Raw genomic sequence first — 22,950 nt, 5'->3', positions numbered from 1 at the left:
CAACTCCGCTAGTTCAAATCTTCTTCTGTGGTCTCATAAATCTCAGATCCAAGAATTTTCTTTTTCTTTTTTCTTTCTTTTCTTCTGTTCTTTTTTTTTTTTTTTGTCGGTCATGGGGCTTGAACTCTGGGCCTGGGCCCTGTCCCTCAGCTCTTCAGCTCAAGGTGAGTGCTCTACCACTTGAGCCACAGCACCACTTCCAGTTTTCTGGTGATTAATTGGAGATAAGAGTTTCATGGATTTTCCTGCTGGGGCTGGCTTTGATCAGCGATCCTCAGATCTCAGCCTCATGAGTAGCTAAGATTACAGGCGTGAGCCACCGGTGCCCAGCCAGGAATTTTAACTTCTCTTTAGAGACCTTTTAAGGCCTGGAAAATGGAAAGGATCCTTATCATGGTCAGAAAATAGAGTTGAGGTTGTTTTTGAAGAAGGTAGAACCATGCAATCACTGTTACTGGAGGTTCGTTTAGGAAAAGAGAAACTATGTTATTTTCGCTCCGAAGTACTACTCTTCACCCTGGAGGAAGAAGTGGTTTAGTGAAGACCATGACCATCTCTAGACAGTATGTCAAAGCATATGCTGATTTGCAATCATTAGCAATATTTAAATCTGAAAGAACAGAGCATATGGTCACCAGTGACATGTGAAAGAATTAATTCAGAATTTGATTTTCTAATTAACGATAAATGTGGACCATATAACACATACTTAATACATATGTAAAGGTACTGTAGCTCTCAGATTTCTCTTGGACTTAGAATGTCTTAGTCAGAAAATAGACCATTTGGTAACTAAAACTTCCATTAGTCTTTTTTTGTGTGTGTCAGTCATAGGGCTTACCATTTGGTAACTAAAACTTCCATTAGTCTTTTTTTGTGTGTGTCAGTCATAGGGCTTGAACTCAAGGCCTGGGCTCAGCTCTTCAGTTCAAGGCTAGCACTCTACCATTTGAGCCACAGCACCACTTCTGGCTTTTTCTGTTTATGTGGTTGATGCTGAGGAATTGAACCCAGGGCCTCATGCATGTGAGACAAGCACTCTACCACTGAGCCACCTTCCTAGCTCTTAGTTTTTGTCTTTCTATATACTCAAGTAATCTTAACATGCAGAAAAATAAAAAAATGAATAGAAATGATCTTAGATCTACCAGTTAGCTTTGCCAAATCTTATCGTTTTCCTTACATTTGCTTAATCTTTTTGTAAATAAAATATTTAGTTTAATTTCAACCTCCATTTCAATTCCATTCACTTAAAAGCAAAATAACTGTATTTTAGTAAAATTTGTACAATAATTGCTAATGAGAGGTAATTAACTTCAAATGCTATGTTAGATTTTTTCTATTTATCTTATAGTTTTATTGACATCCAAAATTTTATTTAGCAATCATATTATTTTAATTGCTTGTGGCTACTCCTTCCTTGACACCTAATCGGCTATATTGTAGTTTAACAACAATGAGGAAATTGAGGAAATGAACAGTTCACCCCTTTAAGGTGACATTGAGCAAGATGTATTGTATTCATAATCTGCTTTGTTAACTGTCAACTCCTTTGTACAACTTCTTAAAGATAATAAGTATGGAAAAATTAAGCCATTTAGCACTTTCAAAAGAAAATTATGAATAGGATCAACATCAAGGAGATTTTATTACAAACAAACCAAAAAATAATAAATATTTTTTAAGCCTTTTATGAAGAAATTGTGTCTAGTCCACAGATTTATCATTAGTCCTTACAGGAGTTTGTAGCACTCAACAAATTTGTTATATCTGAAAAGAAAGAATACATATAAAGTTTCTTGAATCAATTAGTGAGTGAAAAACAAAGTAGATATAACTTTTAATTTTTCTCTTAAGTATTTCAGAGATAGTTGGAGTAATAAGAATTCACTTGCAGCCTTTTACTAAATAAATAGGCAATTAAGATGAGTTGCAAGTTGTTTAGGTACTGATGCACTTTCATTTTGATTGACAAGTTTCATTAACCCAGTGTTGCGGTATTTTATAGACATACAGAAATACTGACATTTTATCAGATTCCATTTCTTCTTCAGAGTTCCAAAATTTGGGATTCCAAATTTTTATTTCTTCATTAGAATTTGATTAATTAATTTGATAAATATCCAGTGACCACTTCCTTTTGTGAACATTAACCCTCAGTGGCATGGAATCTAGCTCAATACTATTTTTTATAACTGAAAAAATAATTGAGACCCAGCAAAGTGAAGGAATATTCTTAAGAGCCACAGCTCTGGTGACTGAACTGATGTTTAAATTCAGATCTCCTGACTTTTAATCTTCTCTTTATTGTGTGCTTTATTTTTCTGTCCTAAAGTGATCAACTGGTCATCCTATTCTGAGTGAATACATATTTAATATTCTAGAGAGTAATTTGTGAGAACTATCGGTCCTATCATCATCTCACTGTTAAATTTTTATTTAATTCTTATACTTCAAACCTGGGCATATTACTATTTTATCATTCTCCTAAGCTAGGCCAATCTTTTGAAAGTTTTGGTTTGATTATGTCAATTGATCATTAGCCATCTTTTATAACGATTACCCTGGAACGTTTACAGACAACTGTGTGACGCAATTTCCTTTGCATCTGCCAACTCATGTGTCTACTTTTATTTATCAAAGCCATAAAGCATTAAGAAAAGGCCCCACAGACAATTATTCTGCTCTCCTGTACTTATTATTTGAAAAATTTGGTCAGCAAAAAGTAAAAACTGAGAATGTGTTATAGTGTGGTATGAATTATGGCTTTCCTATGTACACGTTAACAATAAAAACAGGTATAAAGAATCTTGATTAATTAAATGAAAATTGCCCTAAAATGAAACAGATTCACCCTGGAGACTAATCACATTTTAAAAGGGTTTCTATCTTTTTAAGAAATCTATTAATTTTCTGTAATGGATAAAATTATAAAATGTTTATAAATTAAAATCTTTGAGTTCAAGGAAAGAACTAAATATAATATGAACTATGATTGACAGTAACTCTCTGTATTAAGATGTATATAATAACAAGAGACTATTTTTCTACTGTAATAGGAACATACCAGGTGATCTCCAAAATCAATTCCTTTAAAAAAAAAAATCAAGCAGCAAATTGAGCACAAAGAAATAAAATAAAATAAATTTCAGAAACTGCCAATCCTTCACAAGAGAGAAAGAATCATGAGTGTATTTAGCCTTGATGGAAGAAGACAAGAACTCACTAAAGATAAAAAGCAAAGAGAAATCAATTTAGCACTTAGCAAACTTTAAGTAGCCATATTCATTTATTATATGATGAGCTGTCCTATTTATGCTTCAGCAACTTACTAGTAGGAGTAGAATATGTTTGGTTTGGGCTGGGAAGGTGGCTCAGTGGTAGAGTGCTTACCTTGCATGCATGAGGCCCTGGGTTCGATTCCTCAGCACCACATAAGCAAAAAAGAAAAAAGCTGGAAGCGGCACTGTGGCTCAAGTGGTAGAGCGCTAGCCTTGACCTGAAGAGCTGAGGGACAGCGCCCAGGCCCAGAGTTAGGCCCCATGACCGGACCCCCCTCCCAAAAAATGTTTGGCTTTTCTATATGATGGCAAATATTATATATATACATATATATTATGACATCCTATGCTTTCAGATACTCATGTCAAAGAACTTCCAACTCTTCTCCACTGTGGAGCCAAATTTGGCTTAAGGAACCTGGCTACTCATTTGCTTCAATGTCCAGGAGCAAGATGGGCATCTCAGACAAAAAACACAGATGGTTTCGATCCAGCACATATCGCTGAAAGGCATGGTCACAAAGAACTCAAGAAAATCTTTGAAGATTTTGCAGTAAGTCTTTTTTAAAATTATACCCCCAAACCTGTTATATAAACTAAGTATGTATGTGTGTATGATATGAACATATAAATTGCCTTTTTGAAAATGATACTATTGCACAGTTCATAATGCACTGTCTAACAATAATAGCCGTGTTGATCTCCAGTCATACATCGCCCGCAAGAAGCATATTTTAATATTCATAAACTTGTTCTGGTATTACCACAAACTGATTCTGATTCTTGCCTCTAAACATCTGGTTTTGAAACCAGTCTGGTCCCTTTGGCTTTTATATATAATATTTGATGATGAGAAAGTAATGAACCTATTATTATTTATTAAGACCTTATATGATTATTCGGTACAAAAATGGTAAGAATTAGGTTAAAAGGGAATATGTTTTGATCATTCAAAAATTCTGTGCAATTTATGCAATCAAAATTTTAGGTGGCTTAAATTTGTTTCTCTTAGGTGCTTCCTTTACTCTCAGTTCTGTAATATTTCTTTGAAAAGCTCAAGTTTCCAAATGCTCATGGAGGGATGTTAGCATTTCAAGAATGTAATCAAAGATGATTCTAGAAGGAGATGATACTATCTTAGTAAATAAAACACAGTTTGTGTTCCTGTAGTCAAATTTAGAAAATCTCTTCGTTTCTGTTTGTAACAAAGAACACACATTTTTATCTGGATAATGAATTATATGTTATACTTCTGATGGCCCTTAGTAAAGTATAATAGGACAATGATTATGCTGGTGAACATTTCAAGATCTATCTTTGGATTATCAGAACAGATATAATTTTATTCCTATTAAACCATTAAAATAGAATATTCAAGTACTAATAAGAAGCTTCTGGTTATTTTAACATTTATTTTGATTAGCAGACTATGTCATTCTAGTATCCTTGGTATTTGTAATTTCCATAGAATAAAAGGACAACTAATGAAACTTTTTCTATTTATAAAAAAATAGCAAAATATTTATCAGGAGGACATGATAACTTCCCCTTTCTTGAATTAGTATAACTTTTTTTCTGGGCTGGGATGTTGACTCAGTGGTAGAGTGCTTGCCTCGAATGCATGAGGCCCTGAGTTCGATTCCTCAGCACCACATAAGCAGAAAAAGCTGGAAGTGTTGCTGTGGCTCAAGTGGTAGTATGCTAGACTTGAGCTGAAGAGCTGAGGGACAACACCCAGGCCCAGAGTTCAGCCCCCATGACTAACAACAACAACAACAAAAGAATAGCTTTTCCCCAGATTTAAAATAAATGCATAAGAGGCCAGGCACTGGTAGCTCAAGCCTATAACCCCAACTAGTCAGGAGTCTGAAGATCACGGTTCAAAGCCAGCTCAGGCAAGAAAGTCTGTGAGACTCTTATTTCCAATTAATCACCCAAAAGTTAGAAATAGAACTGTGGCTCATGTGTTAGAGTGCTAATCTAGGGCAAATAAAGCTCAGCAACAGTGCTCGGGCCCTGTGTTCAAATAACTGGACCAGAACAACAACAGTAACAGTGAAAAAATAAAACAACTGAACATGTAGTCTTGTCATAAAAATAATGAGGTATTAATTGTTTAGCCTAGGAACTTCAATTTAAAAGTGAGCAGTCTTTTTATTCCTAGAAGGATTTTAAATAGAGATTTTCAGATGCTGACATTAATCTAGTCTTTCTGTTTTGCCTCATGAACACATCCATCTTGATCATTATCCAGTATGTCAGGTCCCCAACTGAGAAACATGGCGTCTCTCTCAGATGCATCAATGAGTCAAATCAGCCTTGAGTATTTTCCCATTAACACAGTGGATTTGTATGCACAGGTACGTGGTTCCAACGAGATCACCTTGAGGAAAATAATCACAAATGCTCTAGGTGTCTAGTGTTCAGGGCTGTACTGCATACACTCAATTCATTTTTCCCTCAAGACAGCTCAACTTCCAATACAGACATGATACCTTTTGAACAACACTAAAAATATTTACCATGTCACTTCCATCAGCAAAATCACTTGTGCTTTGGGCATACCATTTGCCTTCTGGGAGGCATATTTTCACCAAAAACTGGAGTCAATGAGCCACTCAGCAAGTCACAATACAGTTTAAACACATCTGACAAGAATACAGTACAGAATGAGAGCTTCCAGAATTCACTGAGTTATAGTTCCATGCATGCATGGAAATTTAATACTTTCCTTTTGAAATACCTTTTGATTGACTGATGGCACATGGTCAAAGCCATGGGTAATAAATGTGCAAATAAAAGACAGGCTCATTATTCTGCCATTTTCAGTATTCTTGTTTCCAACCCTTGCAACTTTGTCCTCTAATTTTTGGCCACTGATGTATTCAGGTTAAAATTTTCCCTGGTTTCCAACCATTACTTTCTAAGGTAAATCAGAGAGTTTATGCATCTACCCTCCTTCTCTCCAAGAAAGACGTAGATTTTTGACAGATACAGCTCCATGCAAAGGGCTTGTCCCCCATAAATAGCACAATGCCACACAACAATGGCAAGAGCAATGAATTGGAAGTATGAGGGTAGGAGATGAAGATGGATGGATGTGTGGAATCATTATTCGCTTACATGTTCTGGGCATGTATATCTTCTTCCCTGTATAACAAAACTGACCTGATGAAATTAACTACCTTCACTGACTCCAGGTAAGTGTTCTTTCTCTTAGAGTATCTCCATTCTAACTCTACAAAGTTCCACTTGATCACAAGCTGATGCAGTTTGCCAGCGTGTTTACAGTAGTCATTGTCCTTCTAATTTGCAAATATTAATCTGTGCTTGTTTTGCTGTTAGGGAGGAAGTGACTGGCAGCTTTATGAGGCAGCAGATCTGAAAATCTGCACTTTAATGGACAGTGGATAATTTTAGGTCTAATACTGTTGCAAGTTATCAAATGTCTTTTTAGCAAATGTGTGGTTAAAGAAATGATCATATATATACTAGGATGTGATCCATATTGGAAAATATTTCTTGGTGACTTATCTACCATCTGAATTATTTTTCTGATTATCAGTTTATTCAACATAAATCTAATAGCCCTATTTTTTGGTATATTGACATGTTGGCAATGTCTATGCTAAACCATGGAAGTGATGTCTTTTGAAGGGTATGCCTAAATCTAGTAGGGAGAAACTATGTGATCTCATGTCACTAAACTATTTTTTTCTGAAATAACAGTTTTAGTGTTACAATCACACTTTCAGAAGATGTGAATAAAATGGGTATATTTTGGATTTGAAGTTTACAGTCTACCAAAGAATTATTCCTCTTTTGGTTTGCTTGTTTTTTGCTGTTATTTTGTTTTGCTTTTGAGGAAATATCTACTTTCAGGAAAATTGCTCCTGACTGATTTTCTGATTTGTTCAATTCTTTCTTCTCATCTTGTGCATTTGAGGACTCTCAGGGAATTACAATATGCTGATATGGTCAAGGGAATGAAAAGAAAAAGTCCACTATAATTTGTACATTATCAATTAATAAGCCTATTGGCACCCATGTTAGTGTTAAGTATGTAGAAGAAGAAGTCTCAGATCACATTTATCACATAAAGCAAATCACATTGCTTTGTCATGTTTTTCCTTTGATAAGTAAGGTAATTTATACAGAATTAATGAAGAGAACCTTTTCTTTGTGAATAGCTTTTGTGGTTTAATAAAGTTATTTATTTCACACCTATAATTCTTTCATGGGCTCATATTCTTACTGGATGATAATCCACACCTTTTGTAATCTGTAGAATCAAGTGCTTAGTCATTTTTCAGTTTCTGGACGTTGTCTTCTTTGAGAATTAATAGGAAAGGTAGACAAAAGACAAGATTTTGTGTTAAAATTTGTATATGAACCACAATTCATTTAATGAAATAATTGAAGACATCCCAGGCTGTTTCACATAGTAAAGAATGATGCTGATTATTAATCTGGGGCCTTAAAAATGTATTCTTAAATTAAAAACACATTAAAAATTGAAAGCTAACTGGAACTTGTGCCAGAGTAAGAAGTACTTTGATACTTCAGATAAAACGTGCAACAGACAGTATTATTTGTTTCAAACAAAAGCACAAGTAGTCTATTAGTTTCCTTGTATTAATTCAAGTTTGCCATCCACTCCATTTCCATCAGTTTAAAATGGCTAACAAAATGAAATGCAAGTGGACAGGAAAACATGTTCTCTGTGGACCAGTTATGGAACTGGGGAAGTAACAGGTATTTAGTTACCTTAGAAAGAACCTTCAGAAAACTTTCATCCAGCACAACATTCACTCCTACTATTTGGTACAAATGTTAATAAAGTTTTAATTGTAAATATTCTTCAAGAAAAATGAAGAGGACAGATAGATTCCTGTGTACTTCCACTGGGATTGCTGATGGAAATCATTTAAATGGCCTCATTTCTAAGGAAATTCTTGTGACATTGTGTTGCCCTTACCTGTGCCTACATTTCTCCTTGCCCCTATGGATAGTCACCTGAACTCTGTGTGTGTGTGTGTGTGTGTGTGTGTGTGTGTGTGTGTGTGTGTGTGAGATGATAGAGAAAAGGAGAGGCAGGGATAGGGAAAATAAGAGAGGAATAGTTAGATATCAGAGAAAGGCAGATACAGAGAGACAGAAGAGACAGAAACAGAGACATTCAGTTATCCTCTAGTGTCTAGTTGAAAGATCTCATAGAGAATCTTTTACTCACATCCTGGGCTTCGTGTTTGGTGAACAGTGAATTTGCGCTGTTCTTCGCCCTTTATTTCTCTCATTCTTAGCATTACTCAGTAATTTACGTAATAACAGTTGCTCTCAAGTAGATGGTTCCATTCAGTTCAGCATATGTCAGTGTTATGTAACTGATCTTAAGCATGCCCTGCTTGGTTTATGTACTTGTTCTTCCCCAAACAGGGAAACAACCTCCCTTCTTCTTTATCATGAACTGCTACAGAGATGCTCAGCTTGTATTTACCCTTTGATGGGGAAGAAAGCAAGTGTTTCATTGAAGGATTTATTTGATATCACTTTCCTAAGAGAATCTTTAACTAGCTTTCGTACTACAAATAGAATAGTTATATTCCATATATATTTTTATCATTTAAAGTTTGACTTTAGAGAATGCATAGGCACACAATCCCACTGTGAACTTCAGTATGAATTTTGAATACACCGGATTGCAATAAATTGTGGAATTCTGACTTGTGCTCGATATTGGTGTGTGCTTAGAAATGAAGACACTGTGCCTTGCTCAAGCACAGGGCAGCTCTTGACTGAATGCATCATAGTTCGGCTCTCAGGCTTGCTTCTGAACCTTCTAACCAATCTCTTTCTAACATCCTATTAAATGCCCCCATTGAGGCTATTACAGAAAACTTTCTGTTCTCCATGTTTTTGAACTCAGTTTTGATGCCCTTGCTATACTGCTTTAAAAGGCTTTTTTTCCTTTGTCAAATTTTCTATGTACCCTTTCTTGTACCCCAAGAATCTTCAGACCTATCCAGGTTGGAATGTTTAAACTCAACTTCCTAAAAAAAAACAACTTCATAAAGATCTTTACAAAATTTAAGTGCCCTTTTCAGAATGGTTTTTATCATTACATTAAATTAATGGGGAAGCCATCAAAATATAAAAGGTTCACAAAAATGTCACAGTGAGTTCTCCTTATCTTCTTTTGGGTATACTGTTAATTTTATGGACTTTAGATCTCACCTGCAATCATACCCTCTCTCTTTAGTATCATTGATCTCTTTCATTATACTTCTTTACCCTGAATAAACACATCCAAATTGTGTGTATGTGTGTGTGTAACATATGTATATATGTTATGTTATTTGTGGTAGGCACTTTCACATTAGATTCTTATTCTGTGTGAATTATGTATTTTTACGTCCATTTTTCAGGTTAGGAAATTAAACTTTAAAATCTATCCTTTTCCTGGGGCATGGATGGGTCAGGGGAAACTGGGTTGCTCATCTAAATCCAACTGGCTTCTACGTAGTGATGTTTAAACCTATATATATCTCAGCTCTTCTTGAACTAGAATACCATTTACATATTTCAGTACTCAACTCCTGAATTTGCATTGTGTAATACATAAAATATATTTATGAATCAATTTCATTTTACAATATATGGAAAAATGTGATCATAAACATTAACTAGAGCTAAGGAACCAAAAAACAAAAGAAAAGAAAATCAACCCTATCCCTAGAGGCATGAAATGGCTTACATTAAGTTGAGAAAAGTGCTCACATCATATTCTTAGATAATATTTAACTCTCTTCACTTTTGTAACAAATATGCCAAAGAAGAAAATTAAAACTATCCCGAGAGGCATGAAAGGTATTAAATTGAGAAATCCACTTACATTGCATTTTTAGGTATATTTGAACTATTTTATTGTTTTTTAAAAATATGACCAACTTTTAGTAACAAGTGTGCAAGACATTTCCACCTTTGAAGCAATTACACAAGTGATTATTATCCTAGGTATCATGGTATCACACTGTACTTAGAGGAGAGGATGTCTAATGGAGCAGCATCTAGTCTTTTCTGGCAGAAGTTAGAAGACTTTCCTGAGAAGTAAAAAGTAAGTTGTAGGGTTTTATAGAGAAGCAGGTGGATTCAATTTCTGACTATAACCTTGTTTGCATTCAACGGGAAGGCACTATTTCAATATAAAAGGAAGAAAGAAAAATCTCTGTCCCTACATCATGAATACATAAGGCTGAAACCGGGTGGTAACTAAGTACTCAGCCAGCCAAGCAGTAGCAAGTCTCAGGCAGTAGCAAGTCTCATCAGGATTGAACTTGTTCTTGTCAAGTGCTCATAGCTGGGGGTCCAGCAGAGATGAGACAGATAAACAAAATGTGTCCAAAATTTCTTCATAATCTTTAGAAAACCCTGGCATGGAAGGCAGTGACATCAATAGAACAATTGAGACTATGTAGAATGTGTGTGACTCCGAAGATAAATCTTAAAAGAGGATTCTCAGTAAAAAGAATTTAACAGGGAAATGTGAATAGCACATCTGGGTGTGAAGGACTTCAAGATAAGTCATAGGAAGAGCACAGAATACAGGTCAGCATTGACTTCTTAGCCCTGCAAATCCTCATCTGATAATTGAGTTATTCATAGAATGTGTGTGATCCATCTGCTGGTTTACAATAGTGACCTAGGGAGAATTGTGTAGCTATTTCACAAGCTTTTAACGTTTATCACAGAATTTTAGTACAATATCCATCAAGCAATGTTTATAGAACCCAGAGTAGTAGACAATATTTTGATTATTTACTTATTTATTTATTATGATTTTATTTTATTGTGTGTGTCAGAACAAAAGCTTAAATTCAGGGCCTTAAACTCTTGCTTGCCTTTTTCATTTAAGGAGAGTACTCTACTGCATGCGCCTCCACTTCTGGCTTCTTGCTGCTGAGTTAATGATAAGCATCTCATGGATTGGTCTGCCCAAGATTGCCTTGAACCTTGGTTCTCAGATCTCAACCTCTAAATAGCTAGGATTACAGGCAAAAGCCTCCAGTGTATGGCTATGGGGGAGGGGCACTTTTAAATCTAGATATCTATAGCCTTTCTACTTACTCCATTAACTGTGAAAAGCACTTTATTTTCCAATTATTTCTTTACATATGTGCACACAGGTTAGTGCCTCATATGTGAAACAGCTCCATTGAAATCAGAGAAAATGTAATGGTCATTTTTATTCAAAATGTATTTCATTAGCTGCAAGATCAGATAGTAATTCAGAAAGCAGAAGTAGTGTCCCATGCCCACAATCCAAGCACTCAGAAGCAGCAGTAAGAGGATGGGCTCCATAGAAAGAATTTTTTTTCTCTCAGAAGAGAGATGCACTGGCTAAGGAGAGGAAAACAGGAGAGAGGACAAGAAAGAAGTGAGAAGAAATGAGAGGGAAATTGTTTTTAGGTTGTACATGACGGGAATGACTGCTAGGAAAAACATTTCTCATATACTTTAAGCCCAGTGTGTGAAATACTTTAAAACAATCTCACATTCTCTGTAACAGTGTTAGTTTGGTTTCATGGAGTCAAGCAAAAAAAAAAAACTCATTTGTAATTCTCAATACGAACCAGGCACAAATGTCACAGCTGTTGTTTTCCCAATGTGTTGGTATATAATAAATGATTCATATTTTCACAGTTTCTAGAATGGCTAACACCGTCTATATAGGCTGCCTTTACCTATGCAGAAGATAGAGTCCTTTAAAAAGGTTCCCTGATTTGGTATTCACAACTCTGCTTCCACAGAGGACGAAAAAGAGAAAAAGACGTCATATGGAGCAGGACAATATATAGCTCACCTCCACCACGGTGCAGGTCCCTGGGGGGCAAGGGACATGAGCATCACTGGGCAAAACAAGACCAGGAAATATCTCAAGGACTTTCATGCTTTTCTCAGCTCAAACATGTAAACACAGCCTACCACTGATGGCTACACCTCCAACCCTAGCTACTCAGGAGCTCCACAAACGGAAAGTGGAGCTGTGGCTCAAGTGGTAGTAGTGCTAGCCTTGAGCAAAAAAGCTAAGAGACAGTGTCCAGTACTGACACTCACACATGGCTAATGCACACACTGACACAGACACACACACACAGACACACACACACACACACACACACACACACACACACACACACACACACCTGCACACACACAGCAAAAGCCCATAATGTTGCATTGCCTGTTTAAATCTCCACAAACAAAACTAGTCTCTACATGCACTAAAGCAAAGGCTTTCTAATACCAATATGGTATCTATTTCAGGTTCCCAACTTTTTAATAGATTTTTCTCCATGATTTAGGAATATGTATGTCTGTGTGTGTGTGTGTACACATATTTTTAAATCAGAAGTACTATCTAATTTTTTAAAAGAATATACACTGTCATACGGTTGAGTAATCTGTATTTCTAAATTAATTTGTTTAAAAACATTTTAAAAAGAAATCACTTTGGCACTTTGCTTAAGCCACAACCAAATGCTAAGATCCCACATTTCATTATAATAACCTGGGCAGAGGAAATGTTTATCTTCAGGAGATATAATTACATTCCAAATTGAGGTTTTACCTTGAAATATTTACTTAAATACCCATTTATGCTCACTTTGGGGAAAATGTTCTGTGGTCTTGGCGCAGGCTCCTCAGTGTGCAGTTTTAAGCCATTTCCTTCCTCTCCCCGTGGCACAGGATGTACCAGACAGCTGGGTGACAGCCTTGGCCATCCATGGCAAATGTTATTTTGGAAGAATTTGTCACACCTCCATCAGAGCATCGTGTCAGATGCCATAGCTGCCGAGAATGTGGCTGTGGTACGAGAGAGGTTCTGATCACCTATTGATTGGCTCAGAAGGTGGGGACTTACATTACCACATTAAAATTAATTAAATATCAGCAAGTAACAAAGTCATTCGTGAAACTAACAGTGGGATGATATACATGTACTGGCAGGTCTTTTTCAATCCAGACATCATTGAGTAATGTTTTTTTTCAAGGTGGAAACAACATCTCATTCTAAAGAAGTGATTCACCCATTGTCTTTAATGCATTTGCTTAGATCTTGGTCATCTTCAGGATTGTATTTTTTTAAATATATTTTTATTATTTTTTCAGTAGTTGTAGAAAGGAGTCACCATTCAAAACAGCCATTTAGGAATACAGTAGGTCATGATCAATATTATCCCTTTCAAAGTTTTCCATTATCCTTCCCCTCCCCCTACCCCCTCACTCCTCTTGAAGGCATAAAGTTAATTGTGCCTAGATGCATTGTGAAAAATCTCAGCATTATAATTTGTATATTTATGCAAGTTATACTTTATTCAGGGGTGACAATTGATTCCTGCCTACAGTAATCCTTAAAGCCTTCTTGGAGCCCCACATTTTTCTCATTCTTAGACTTCTAACTTCTAAAAATCCTTCTAAACTTGTCTCTTTTTTTCTGGTTTCTTCCTAATTAGCTTGTGTGGCGCTGATGGGCTGGAGCTGTCACCTGTGTGCCAATCATGGAAAGACAATGCAATTTCAGGGTGTAAATGTAGTCACTGATGGTCATTAAGGCAATCAGTGTTGACTTCACAGCTTCAGAGAGGGCACCTCAGAAACGAACACAGTGGCATTAACCTTTCAGAAGGAGAGCGGGCATTAGCAAATCATTAAAATTTCATTGGGACAATGTGTGTCTTGGAAATCCTTCTCTTTAATTTCAGTTATTCCTAATGCACGAGGACAGAAAAGGGGCATTTCATATAAGACAAGGAAGACTGAAAAGACACGTTCCTACGGCTATTGTTGCATGGTTCCTATGTTAAATCTCTCTAGTATCTGTCTATGTATCATTTAAAAATTGCATATTAAAAACAGAAATTAATCTTCATCGAACAGCATACATTTGAGCCTGCACAAAATGATTCTTCCATCTCTTTAGATATAGCAACACTTTCCTTGTGACACATATAGAAAAATATAGTATAAAAAGAAAATAATACCAGAAAATGCTAAAAATCTGGGCTTGTTTTAAACAAATTAATCACTTCTTACTTGAATATGAAGACCAAGTCTCCCTAATTTCAATTTAACCAATAAATTAGTTTAGCCAATAAATTTAGTTCCGACAATACATTCACTGATTTGTCCAAAAAATATTTACTGAGTGCCTATTAGGTACCAAATTGTTTTTTAATAACCTGCACATTGTTTCTTATTTATTTTTATTATTTTTAATAGTTGTACAAAGGAGGTGCCAATTTATAAAGCAGTTTATCAATCCAATGCTTCTTCACCATTCTCACCCCCCTTCAACCTACTTCTTCCCTTTTCTTAATTTTGTGGTGTATGCTGTGTGATCTTGAATGCATTTTTTCAACACTAGAAATGAAAACTGCCATCTTGTATAGAGTGCTGTGTAAGAAAAGTGAGCTGAGCAGAGGAATTTTGAAGTTAGGAGTCAGAGAAAGAGGCCTTTTCAATGTCAGTCTAAAAGCTACAAAGCATAAAATCATGCAGATGTTGGGAGGGGTTCTAATAACACAAAACAGCAAGTCCAAAGTTCTTAAGGTAGAATGCATGAGTGTCTAAGAAAGAATAGGTAGCCAGGTGAAGTGGTTCAAGCCAATAATCCCAGTTACTTAGGAAGCAGAGAGTGGAGATGGAGAATAGAGTCTTGGGGTTGGAATCCAGCCTGGGCACCGAGAAGTTTGCAAGACTCCATCTCAACCAATGTCTGGGCATGGTGATGCATGACTGTTATCCCAGTTTGGGAGCACAATGTCTACTCAAAGTGGCATGCACTTAGCATCCCCCTTGACACAGAAAAGAACAAGTAGAAGGGTCAAAGCACGGGCTATCTCAGGAATAAAGTGATGCCCTACCTCAAAAATAGGCAATATAAAAAAAAGACTAGAGGTAAGGCTGAAGTGGTAGAGCACCTACCTAGCAAGTGTGAGATCCTTAGTTTAATCCCCATAGCTGCAGAAAAACAAAAGGGAAAGCACATAAACCAATGTCACCAAAGCTAGAGTAAGTGAAAGGAAAATATAGTGGCTAAAGTTAAAGAAAATAGCCTGTTAACAGTACCTATAGCACTCTAAAGACAATAGGAAGCATCTGGGATTTTACAGAGGGAAAGCCATTAGAAAATTGTGAGGAGAAGCATGCCATGTTCTGACTTAAACTGAACTGGAGATCAGATGTTTTGAAACTGATTGTATTGGGCAAAGACAGGGGAAATAAAGCCTGATTGGAGACCACACCAATAATCTAGAAGACTGATAATAAACTGGTGGTGTCTTAGATTAAGATTAATAGCAGTAAAAGAGAGTTTCCATGTTCAGTTAACCATAGAGTTGAGAGGGTTTAGGGATATATCTTGGCTTTGTTAGTCCTTGCTGACATCTCCAAGGATGTTGATAGAAACTATCATCAAGTAATGGGCATTTATTGAAATGATGGAGATGCTGTGAAGAGTGGATCTCATGGAGGGTTTCCAGCAGCTGTATAAATTTGTACATGTGAGAGCTGAAAAAATACACTTTTTATCTTAAAGTTCTGGAGTTGAGGCAGTAAAGGTAATTCCTAGAGCAGCCTTTTAGATAGGAAGAGATTAAGGACAGCTACTGACCTGGAAACCAAGTGAAAAATGAAAAATTCATGAAGGAGCCAGCATAGTGATCAACTGTGGCAAGTGCTAATGAGAACAAATATTTACAAATACTTAATAGTAAGACAGACCATCCGCTTTTGGAGTTAGCAATGTGTGTATAGCTGTATTTGCATTTTTATGTGCATTTTCTTAAAATTAATCATAATAAGCCTATCTAGCTATGGCCAGAGCAGCCATTCAGTGGGAAATGAGAGAGATTAAGGAATATTTGAAAGGAAACACGATACTTTAGGGAGAATTCTGTTGGATATTTTACTCTAGTTTCTCTCAAATCAGTCTCATGAACTTGCGTATAGAAACAGAAGGAATGGATGGGTTCTACTTCAGATACACATTTCCTAAGATGGAGTTTGGACTCCTTGAAAACTAAATAGAGGAGGAGACAAGAGCTAGAAGTGCTTTTGCGAGAAAGAGCTCTGTCAGGAGCAAGACAGCATTTTATCTGTCAGACACTAATGTCCATTCTCATTTGACAAATTTGAAGCTGAGATTCTTGCTTTGATCCTGTGGCTGAGGTTTCAGCCTAAGCAAGCACATTTCTCCTTTTATTCCTGTTTAATTTTCTTTCCTTAGAACTGCCGAGTCCACTTACTCAAATCTGCCTCTCGGTAAAATGTCAGTAAGCCAATTAATCCATTTCCTTAATGAGAACGCTCTATTACAAGAATGGGTAACTTCATAGACTTATATTGAACCTATCAATCTTGCATGCGGAGGAGAACATGCCAATTATCCTAGCAATCTGGTTCATTACTGCAGTGTTGGCCACGTTGCTACACAAGCCTACAGCATAATTCAATTGTCCTGTAAGGGTGAGGTAGTTGGGCATGAAAACTTGTTGAGAGTCTGTTATATGCTAGGCTAGGTCAGAAGCTTGATGTCCAATCCCTATTCTACTTTCTCTACTAGCCTCTGAGGAATAGCGACTTTGTATACCCTGTAGAAAAATGAGCCCTGCAAGTTGGGTAGTCATTGAACTGTGAAGCCATTTAATGGCCTCCAAACGATAGTAATCCATAAGTAACAACACCCTACTGGTCTTATGAGATCAATTTATGAATCTTTTAATGATTAGAATATTTTTTCCAACTTTAGCATAGCGAAAGAGAATGGCGTTTTTATCAGGACAAAACAGCCAACGTGGTCTAAATTTAATAAATGCTGCACAAGCAAGCTCCTTGCTTTTTTGTTCTTTCCTTGACATTCTAATCTGACGTACATGCAAAACCACTGAGTGGAATGTCAGCATCATTTTCTATGGCCATAATCACTCTGAATGCTAGGTTGACCATACTGTTACAGTTGAGCCATCACTTGGAGAGAGGGTTAGCATGTTACAGATGAAAGGAAGATGATTCAGAGTGCCAGAAGGCTGAAAGAGAGAAACAGAGAGATGAAGGAGAAGCAGGACAAAATCTAGAGCAATTCAGGAATCCTTATCTCACATTGTTCTAGGAAAGTAGCATGAAAAAATATTTTAATGTTTTCTTTACAAGAAAATTATATTCCAGATCTCTAGGTATCTCCTAGGGAATCATTGGGAAACTAACGAGGACTGTTTTAATACCTGAAGCAGGCTTTTGATTGGCAGTATGTGGATGCTATATGGGATATAAGCTACCTGGAACACAGGCCTGTCCAAAATACCAATGTGTTTTTCCTTAATATAAACCACTGGTTTCAGCTGTGTATGCCATAACTTCAGTAAACCTTTTTGCATATTCTCTTCAGTTTCCTGACTCTTCTGGAAAGTACATTTATTAAGTAGTATTACAATAATATCTTTATATGTGTGTGCATAAGAATATATGTGTTTGTGGGTGCTCATAAAATTCCATTCGTCAACTTCAACATTGGGTTCTGGTTTGGGCTTTTCTATGGGCTTTTAAAAAGTTACTTTTTCGGTTGTGATTACATTTTCTTAAAGTTTGTGTGTGTGTGAATATGTGTTTGTGCTTCTTAATAATTTGCATCAGAAAATGAAGGACTTCAATTTTGCTCAACATAGCTATCACCATCATTAACTGAGCACAGCTGCAATAGTTTCTAAAAGTAAAACTGCAGATGAAATTATAGCTGATGCATTAGGTGCCATCCACAAAATGTCTCTCTCCCAATTTAATGAGATGTCTCATTTTCTTGTAACATTTGTACATTTCTCAGAGAAGAAATAACATAAGATCACACATCCTTTAGGGAAAATATGCATCTATGCTATAGAAAATAGAACACAAGGCATTCTTTCTAAGTAGAACTCAAATGCGCAGAGGTAGACAGAATATGTGGATGGATAAAACTTACCAGATAGTCCTAAACATACAGCTAAGCAAATGAAATAAAAAAAGATCTGAGAAAGGTGCTGATGCCAGGCTGTCTGCTGTTGCTGTGTGTGTGTGTGTGTGTGTGTGTGTGTGTGTGTGTGTGTGTGTGTATTCCTAATGGCTTACATTGTGAATGTATCATGATATCCTATGGAACGTGTGCCCTGAAAAATGTTTTTGCCTTCCTCCACTATTTATGGTGCAATTGGTTACTCTTTCTTACTAAGAGCGTAAGAAAGAAGAGAGTTTCCCAAGACACTAATCTTCACTTCTTTACCAAATTTTCATCTGTATGGATTATAAACCCAATTGAGCGTGCATAATATTACAGTCATGACTGCCAACAAGAGTGTTAAGCCAGTATAGGGACAGGGGCACCTGACTGAAAACATAAGAATTAAGGAAGTAGCATCAAATATGCAGAAATAAGAGGTAGATATACACTGAAGAGTGAGAATCTTGACTCCAAGTCTAGTGGAGGGTGGTCAAGGCAGTTACTCGCTCTATTCAGAAATCATCTGAAAGGCCAGCCAACTGACACTGCTGTAAAGATGGACCACTTAACATACTCTCCAAAATTTTGTCATTCAGCAGTTAGGGTCCCTTCTAGTTATTACTGGCTTGCGTAAACTAATATGAGTCTTTTCGTGCATTCAAGTTTGCTGCTGAAAAGAGTAGGACTTGGTATAGCTATCAGAAATACTGTGATCCTTGCTTAGGGCCTAGATGCCACTTAGCAGCCTGCTCACTGTGTAAACCTACAAGGCAAGTGTAGAGCCATAAGAGTACGAGATAGAGGCTGACAGTGTTTATATTGTTCTTTCATTAAAAGAGGGATGGAAAGTTTTTCCTCCAATGATTCTGGCCATCATTTCCCCTTCTCCCAATTGTCTATTTTCCTCTATAGCCATTTGGTGGATCACATACAAGTCCATCTACTCAAACATCTAATACACTTAGGAGTGAAAAGAGATTTGAAGAGCCATTACAAACTAGTAGGATGCAGTCTCACGCTCTTCGTTTCTGAACACTCAACTTTTTAAAGAGGTTTGTCATGCCCTTAGGCTGCTAATGAAGATTTTAATAACCCACTCTGAATGTTTCATCATCACAGTGCTAATGCATGACTGGCCTTCCAATTTCCCTTTGTCTCATTCAACTTTTTAAAAAATGTTTTGTTATTGCATTTATCACTTTCTGGAATGTGTGTTATGATTTGTGTGTGTGTGTGTGTGTGTGTGTGTGTGTGTGTGTGTGTGTGTGTGTGTGTACGTATGCACGCGTGAGCGTTTACTCCAACCACTTCAACCCCAGAATATAAGTACCATAAGGACAAGGACCATTGTTTAGCTTCACTGAATTCAAAATCCAAGACTGAAGAAAACCGATTGAAGAAAACTGATATACTATATTAATTGTAGTCAAATTGAACCACCCACATTGTGGTTCTAAAAGAGTGCAATGAAAAAGTTACAAAGAAAGTTCTCCTGATTGACTAATTAGGAAAACAACTGTGTCAGAAAATTCCATTGCGGATGTAAAGTGAAATGTAAGTCTTTCAGTAGGCATTAATTTTCTGAAAAAACATATTTGCCTCATTAGTAAACAATGGGGACTCCCCATTAGTTGAGTAGAGGGAAACCATTAACAACTTAACCCAAGACCATAATCTAGTTTGTGCAGAAGGTATTCGTTTTAGTTTTGAAAATTGCTTAGGCCGTTTGAAAAGTTAGAGGTAGGGAAATATTCCTTGAATTCAACACAGTTACCCAATTTATCATCAAATGCCATAAGAAATCTTATTTATATGTAACATTGTAATTGATAGGACCTATCATCTTCTCCTCAAGTAATTAGTTTTGGGAGGCCTCTAAGGAATCTATGAGTTATGGGGGAAAAAAATCCAAATCTCTCACTACAGCCATATGAAGGTTAATTACCAAGAAAAAAGTCTGACATCATATACATCAGCTATGATTACCTGAATGGCAGCTAGCTCCTGGGGAATCTCAGTCCATAAAATCCATTAGTTGTAATGATAATGACTAATGATCTTGCATGCAGGTCATAAATGTATCCTCTGCGCATCCTCCCGTTTTTATAAAAATTATGTTTTGTGTACCACCCTATACTCAGTCTCCCAATTAATCTAAACAGCCAACATCTTCCTCTCCTTACCTGCAGCAATAATGATATAACCTGGGTTGCAAAGCTGTTGTTTTCCTCTTTCCTCAGTCAAGCAGTCAAGCAACTGCTACAATGTTACCAGCTTCTCTACTAAGATGTGGCCTTTTCTGAACTATTCACCACGGAAATCTTCATCTTCTACTGCTCTCCTCATTCTTTCAATGTTTTGCGTCTATTTCATTTTCTTCCTAGCTTGTCTGAATCATCTTTCTTCCTCAATGGGTTCTTTACAAGCCTGTCTTCCCATTCATAGCTTGCCTGAACTCAGCAACCCTAGCAGGTGGAAGCTTCACATTTTGACACACCACCAGCAAACCTCAGCTTCTGGGGCTACAGGAGGGAAGGTCCTCCTATAAATCATGACCTTAACCAGTGTCACGACAAAGAAACCTGAGAGATGTTGTGCAGTGCATGGAATACCTGGTGAGCTAACGCTACACAAATATTCTCTGCATGATAGCATTAACTTGGGCACCAGCAAATTCATTTCCTCACCTTCTTATTGATGGGTCTACCAACCAAAGTACCAAAGTATCTGTTGTCAACTCACTGTCATCAATATTTTTAATGATTGTTCTTAACAGATGTGTTTTCCCTTTTATGCTTCCCTTCCCTAGATGTGATTCTAAGATGTTTACTTTTCTCTTCAGAGAGTTAAATGTAATTAGAGTATTAGAATTGTTAGAATATTAGAATTAGATAAATATGAATACTCTATGTATTTAATTTTTTAATAGCAGGGACTTTTTACTTCTCTTTTCCAAGTGGGAAAAAATTTGGAAAAAAATCATTGTGTTAAGATTTTATTTAACAAAACATTTTAGAACATTTTTTATTTAAATAATTGCAAATATAGTACATAGCTACCAGGCACTTTTGTCCATTTTTTTCCCATTCTTCTATTTGCTAACATCTTATATTATTACAGTACATTTGATGCAGTAATGAACCAATGGTGATACATTCCCTTACCTTGTAACTAATATTCTTTTTCCATTCTACGGTTCTATCCAGAATACTATACAGCACTTAGTTGTCTTGTGCCCTTAAGCAACTCTGGTATGTGAGAGTTCTTCACTCTCTCTTTGTCTTGGTTGACTCTGTAGAATGAAGGAATATTTTGTAGAATGTTCGCCCAGAGGGAGTTGTAGATTGCTTTGCTTCTCATTAGATTGGAGAATGGAGTTCAGAATAAAAGAGCATATGGATGGAGCCCATTCCCACCCCATCCTATCCAACCCTTCCCCATCCTACTTCATCCACCCCATTCTCTCCCCTCCCCATCCTCCCATCAGTGCTGCATCCAGCATGACCACTGCTCCTGCGACCCTTGATCACCAGGTTGAAGTAGCAATGGTCAGATTTCTTCTCTGTATTCTCGCCCATGAAACCGTATTCTTTGGAGGGAAGTTACTGTGTTTCATTCACTTGTGTGGACCTTTAGGCACTACTGTTTTGAGGATAAGGAGTGAAAATATGGAAATATTTTACACAAGCAGTTTGCCTATCCCTCCCACTCCTGTTTATTTATTTAGCTATGCAGTAATTTGCTTATACCAGTATGAATTTATGGATGTTTATTTTATTCTCTGGCTTATATACCATAGCTGTTCCATTGCTCAAATCCTTCCAGGTTTAGTTATTGAAAAATGGTTTTCATTTGTTCTTTTTTCCTTGTGATTGGGGAAAAGTTTGAATAATTATACTTTTCTAGCACCATATTTTGTATATTCATCTTATATACTTCCTGCTCCTGTTTTAAAAATAACTATTTCTCAAAAAGTTCTGCTTCCATTTACTGGAAAATGATATTAGAATTCAAGATCTTAGGTGACAGGCCTGTTCATTTCTTCTGCACTAGCATTGTTTCTTGATCCTTCCTGGCAAAGCAAGGAAAGATACATGTTTTCTCCACTGAGAAGACATTTGACTGAAGTCACCACAGTTTTGCTGGTATCTCAACATTTTTAGACCATTCCTTTCTTATCTGAGTCATCTCAGCAGTTGTGGAAATCTGCAAAAGGATAAAGAAGAAGCAAGTGAATTTAAATGAATGTGAAAGTCTTGATCCTAGAAGACTACATTCTTTGTTCAGGTGGTAGTGCACTAATCAGTCATCTTTCAACTGGCTAAGTGTCACAATCTATACACACACACTCCTCTCTCTCTCTCCACTCTCCATGCGTCACTTAACAATGTGACATATTCTATCATTGTGTGAATATCTGAGGGCATACTTGCACAAATTAAGATGGCTACAATGTCACTAGGGGAGAAAATCACACAGGACCACCAGTGTGTGCAGCTGACACTGATCAAAATGTTGCTATGCTTGCTGAACAACTCTTTTACAAACATACTTATGCATTATTTTTGCTCATTTGTTTTTATCACTATGTAGCCCTGGATGGCCTAGAATTTGCAATCTTCCTGCTTCTATTTTCTG

At 36.6% G+C, this 22,950-nt stretch overlaps 1 protein-coding gene across 2 annotated transcripts in view; it reads left to right on the top strand.

Moving 5' to 3' along the window:
* Positions 1 to 22,950, top strand: part of Bank1 (B cell scaffold protein with ankyrin repeats 1) — a 169,189-nt gene that overhangs the window by 58,069 nt on the left and 88,170 nt on the right. For both annotated transcript variants that reach the window (XM_042701580.1, XM_042701579.1), the window contains exon 7: positions 3,638 to 3,834. In XM_042701580.1, coding sequence (XP_042557514.1) covers positions 3,638 to 3,834 — 197 coding nt within the window. The remainder of the gene's footprint in view (positions 1 to 3,637; positions 3,835 to 22,950) is intronic.

Source organism: Dipodomys spectabilis, unplaced genomic scaffold (assembly GCF_019054845.1).
Source record: "Dipodomys spectabilis isolate Male_0828 unplaced genomic scaffold, ASM1905484v1 ptg000297l, whole genome shotgun sequence".
Classification (NCBI taxonomy): Eukaryota; Metazoa; Chordata; class Mammalia; order Rodentia; family Heteromyidae; genus Dipodomys; species Dipodomys spectabilis.
This window is presented reverse-complemented; position numbering and strand designations above follow the sequence as displayed.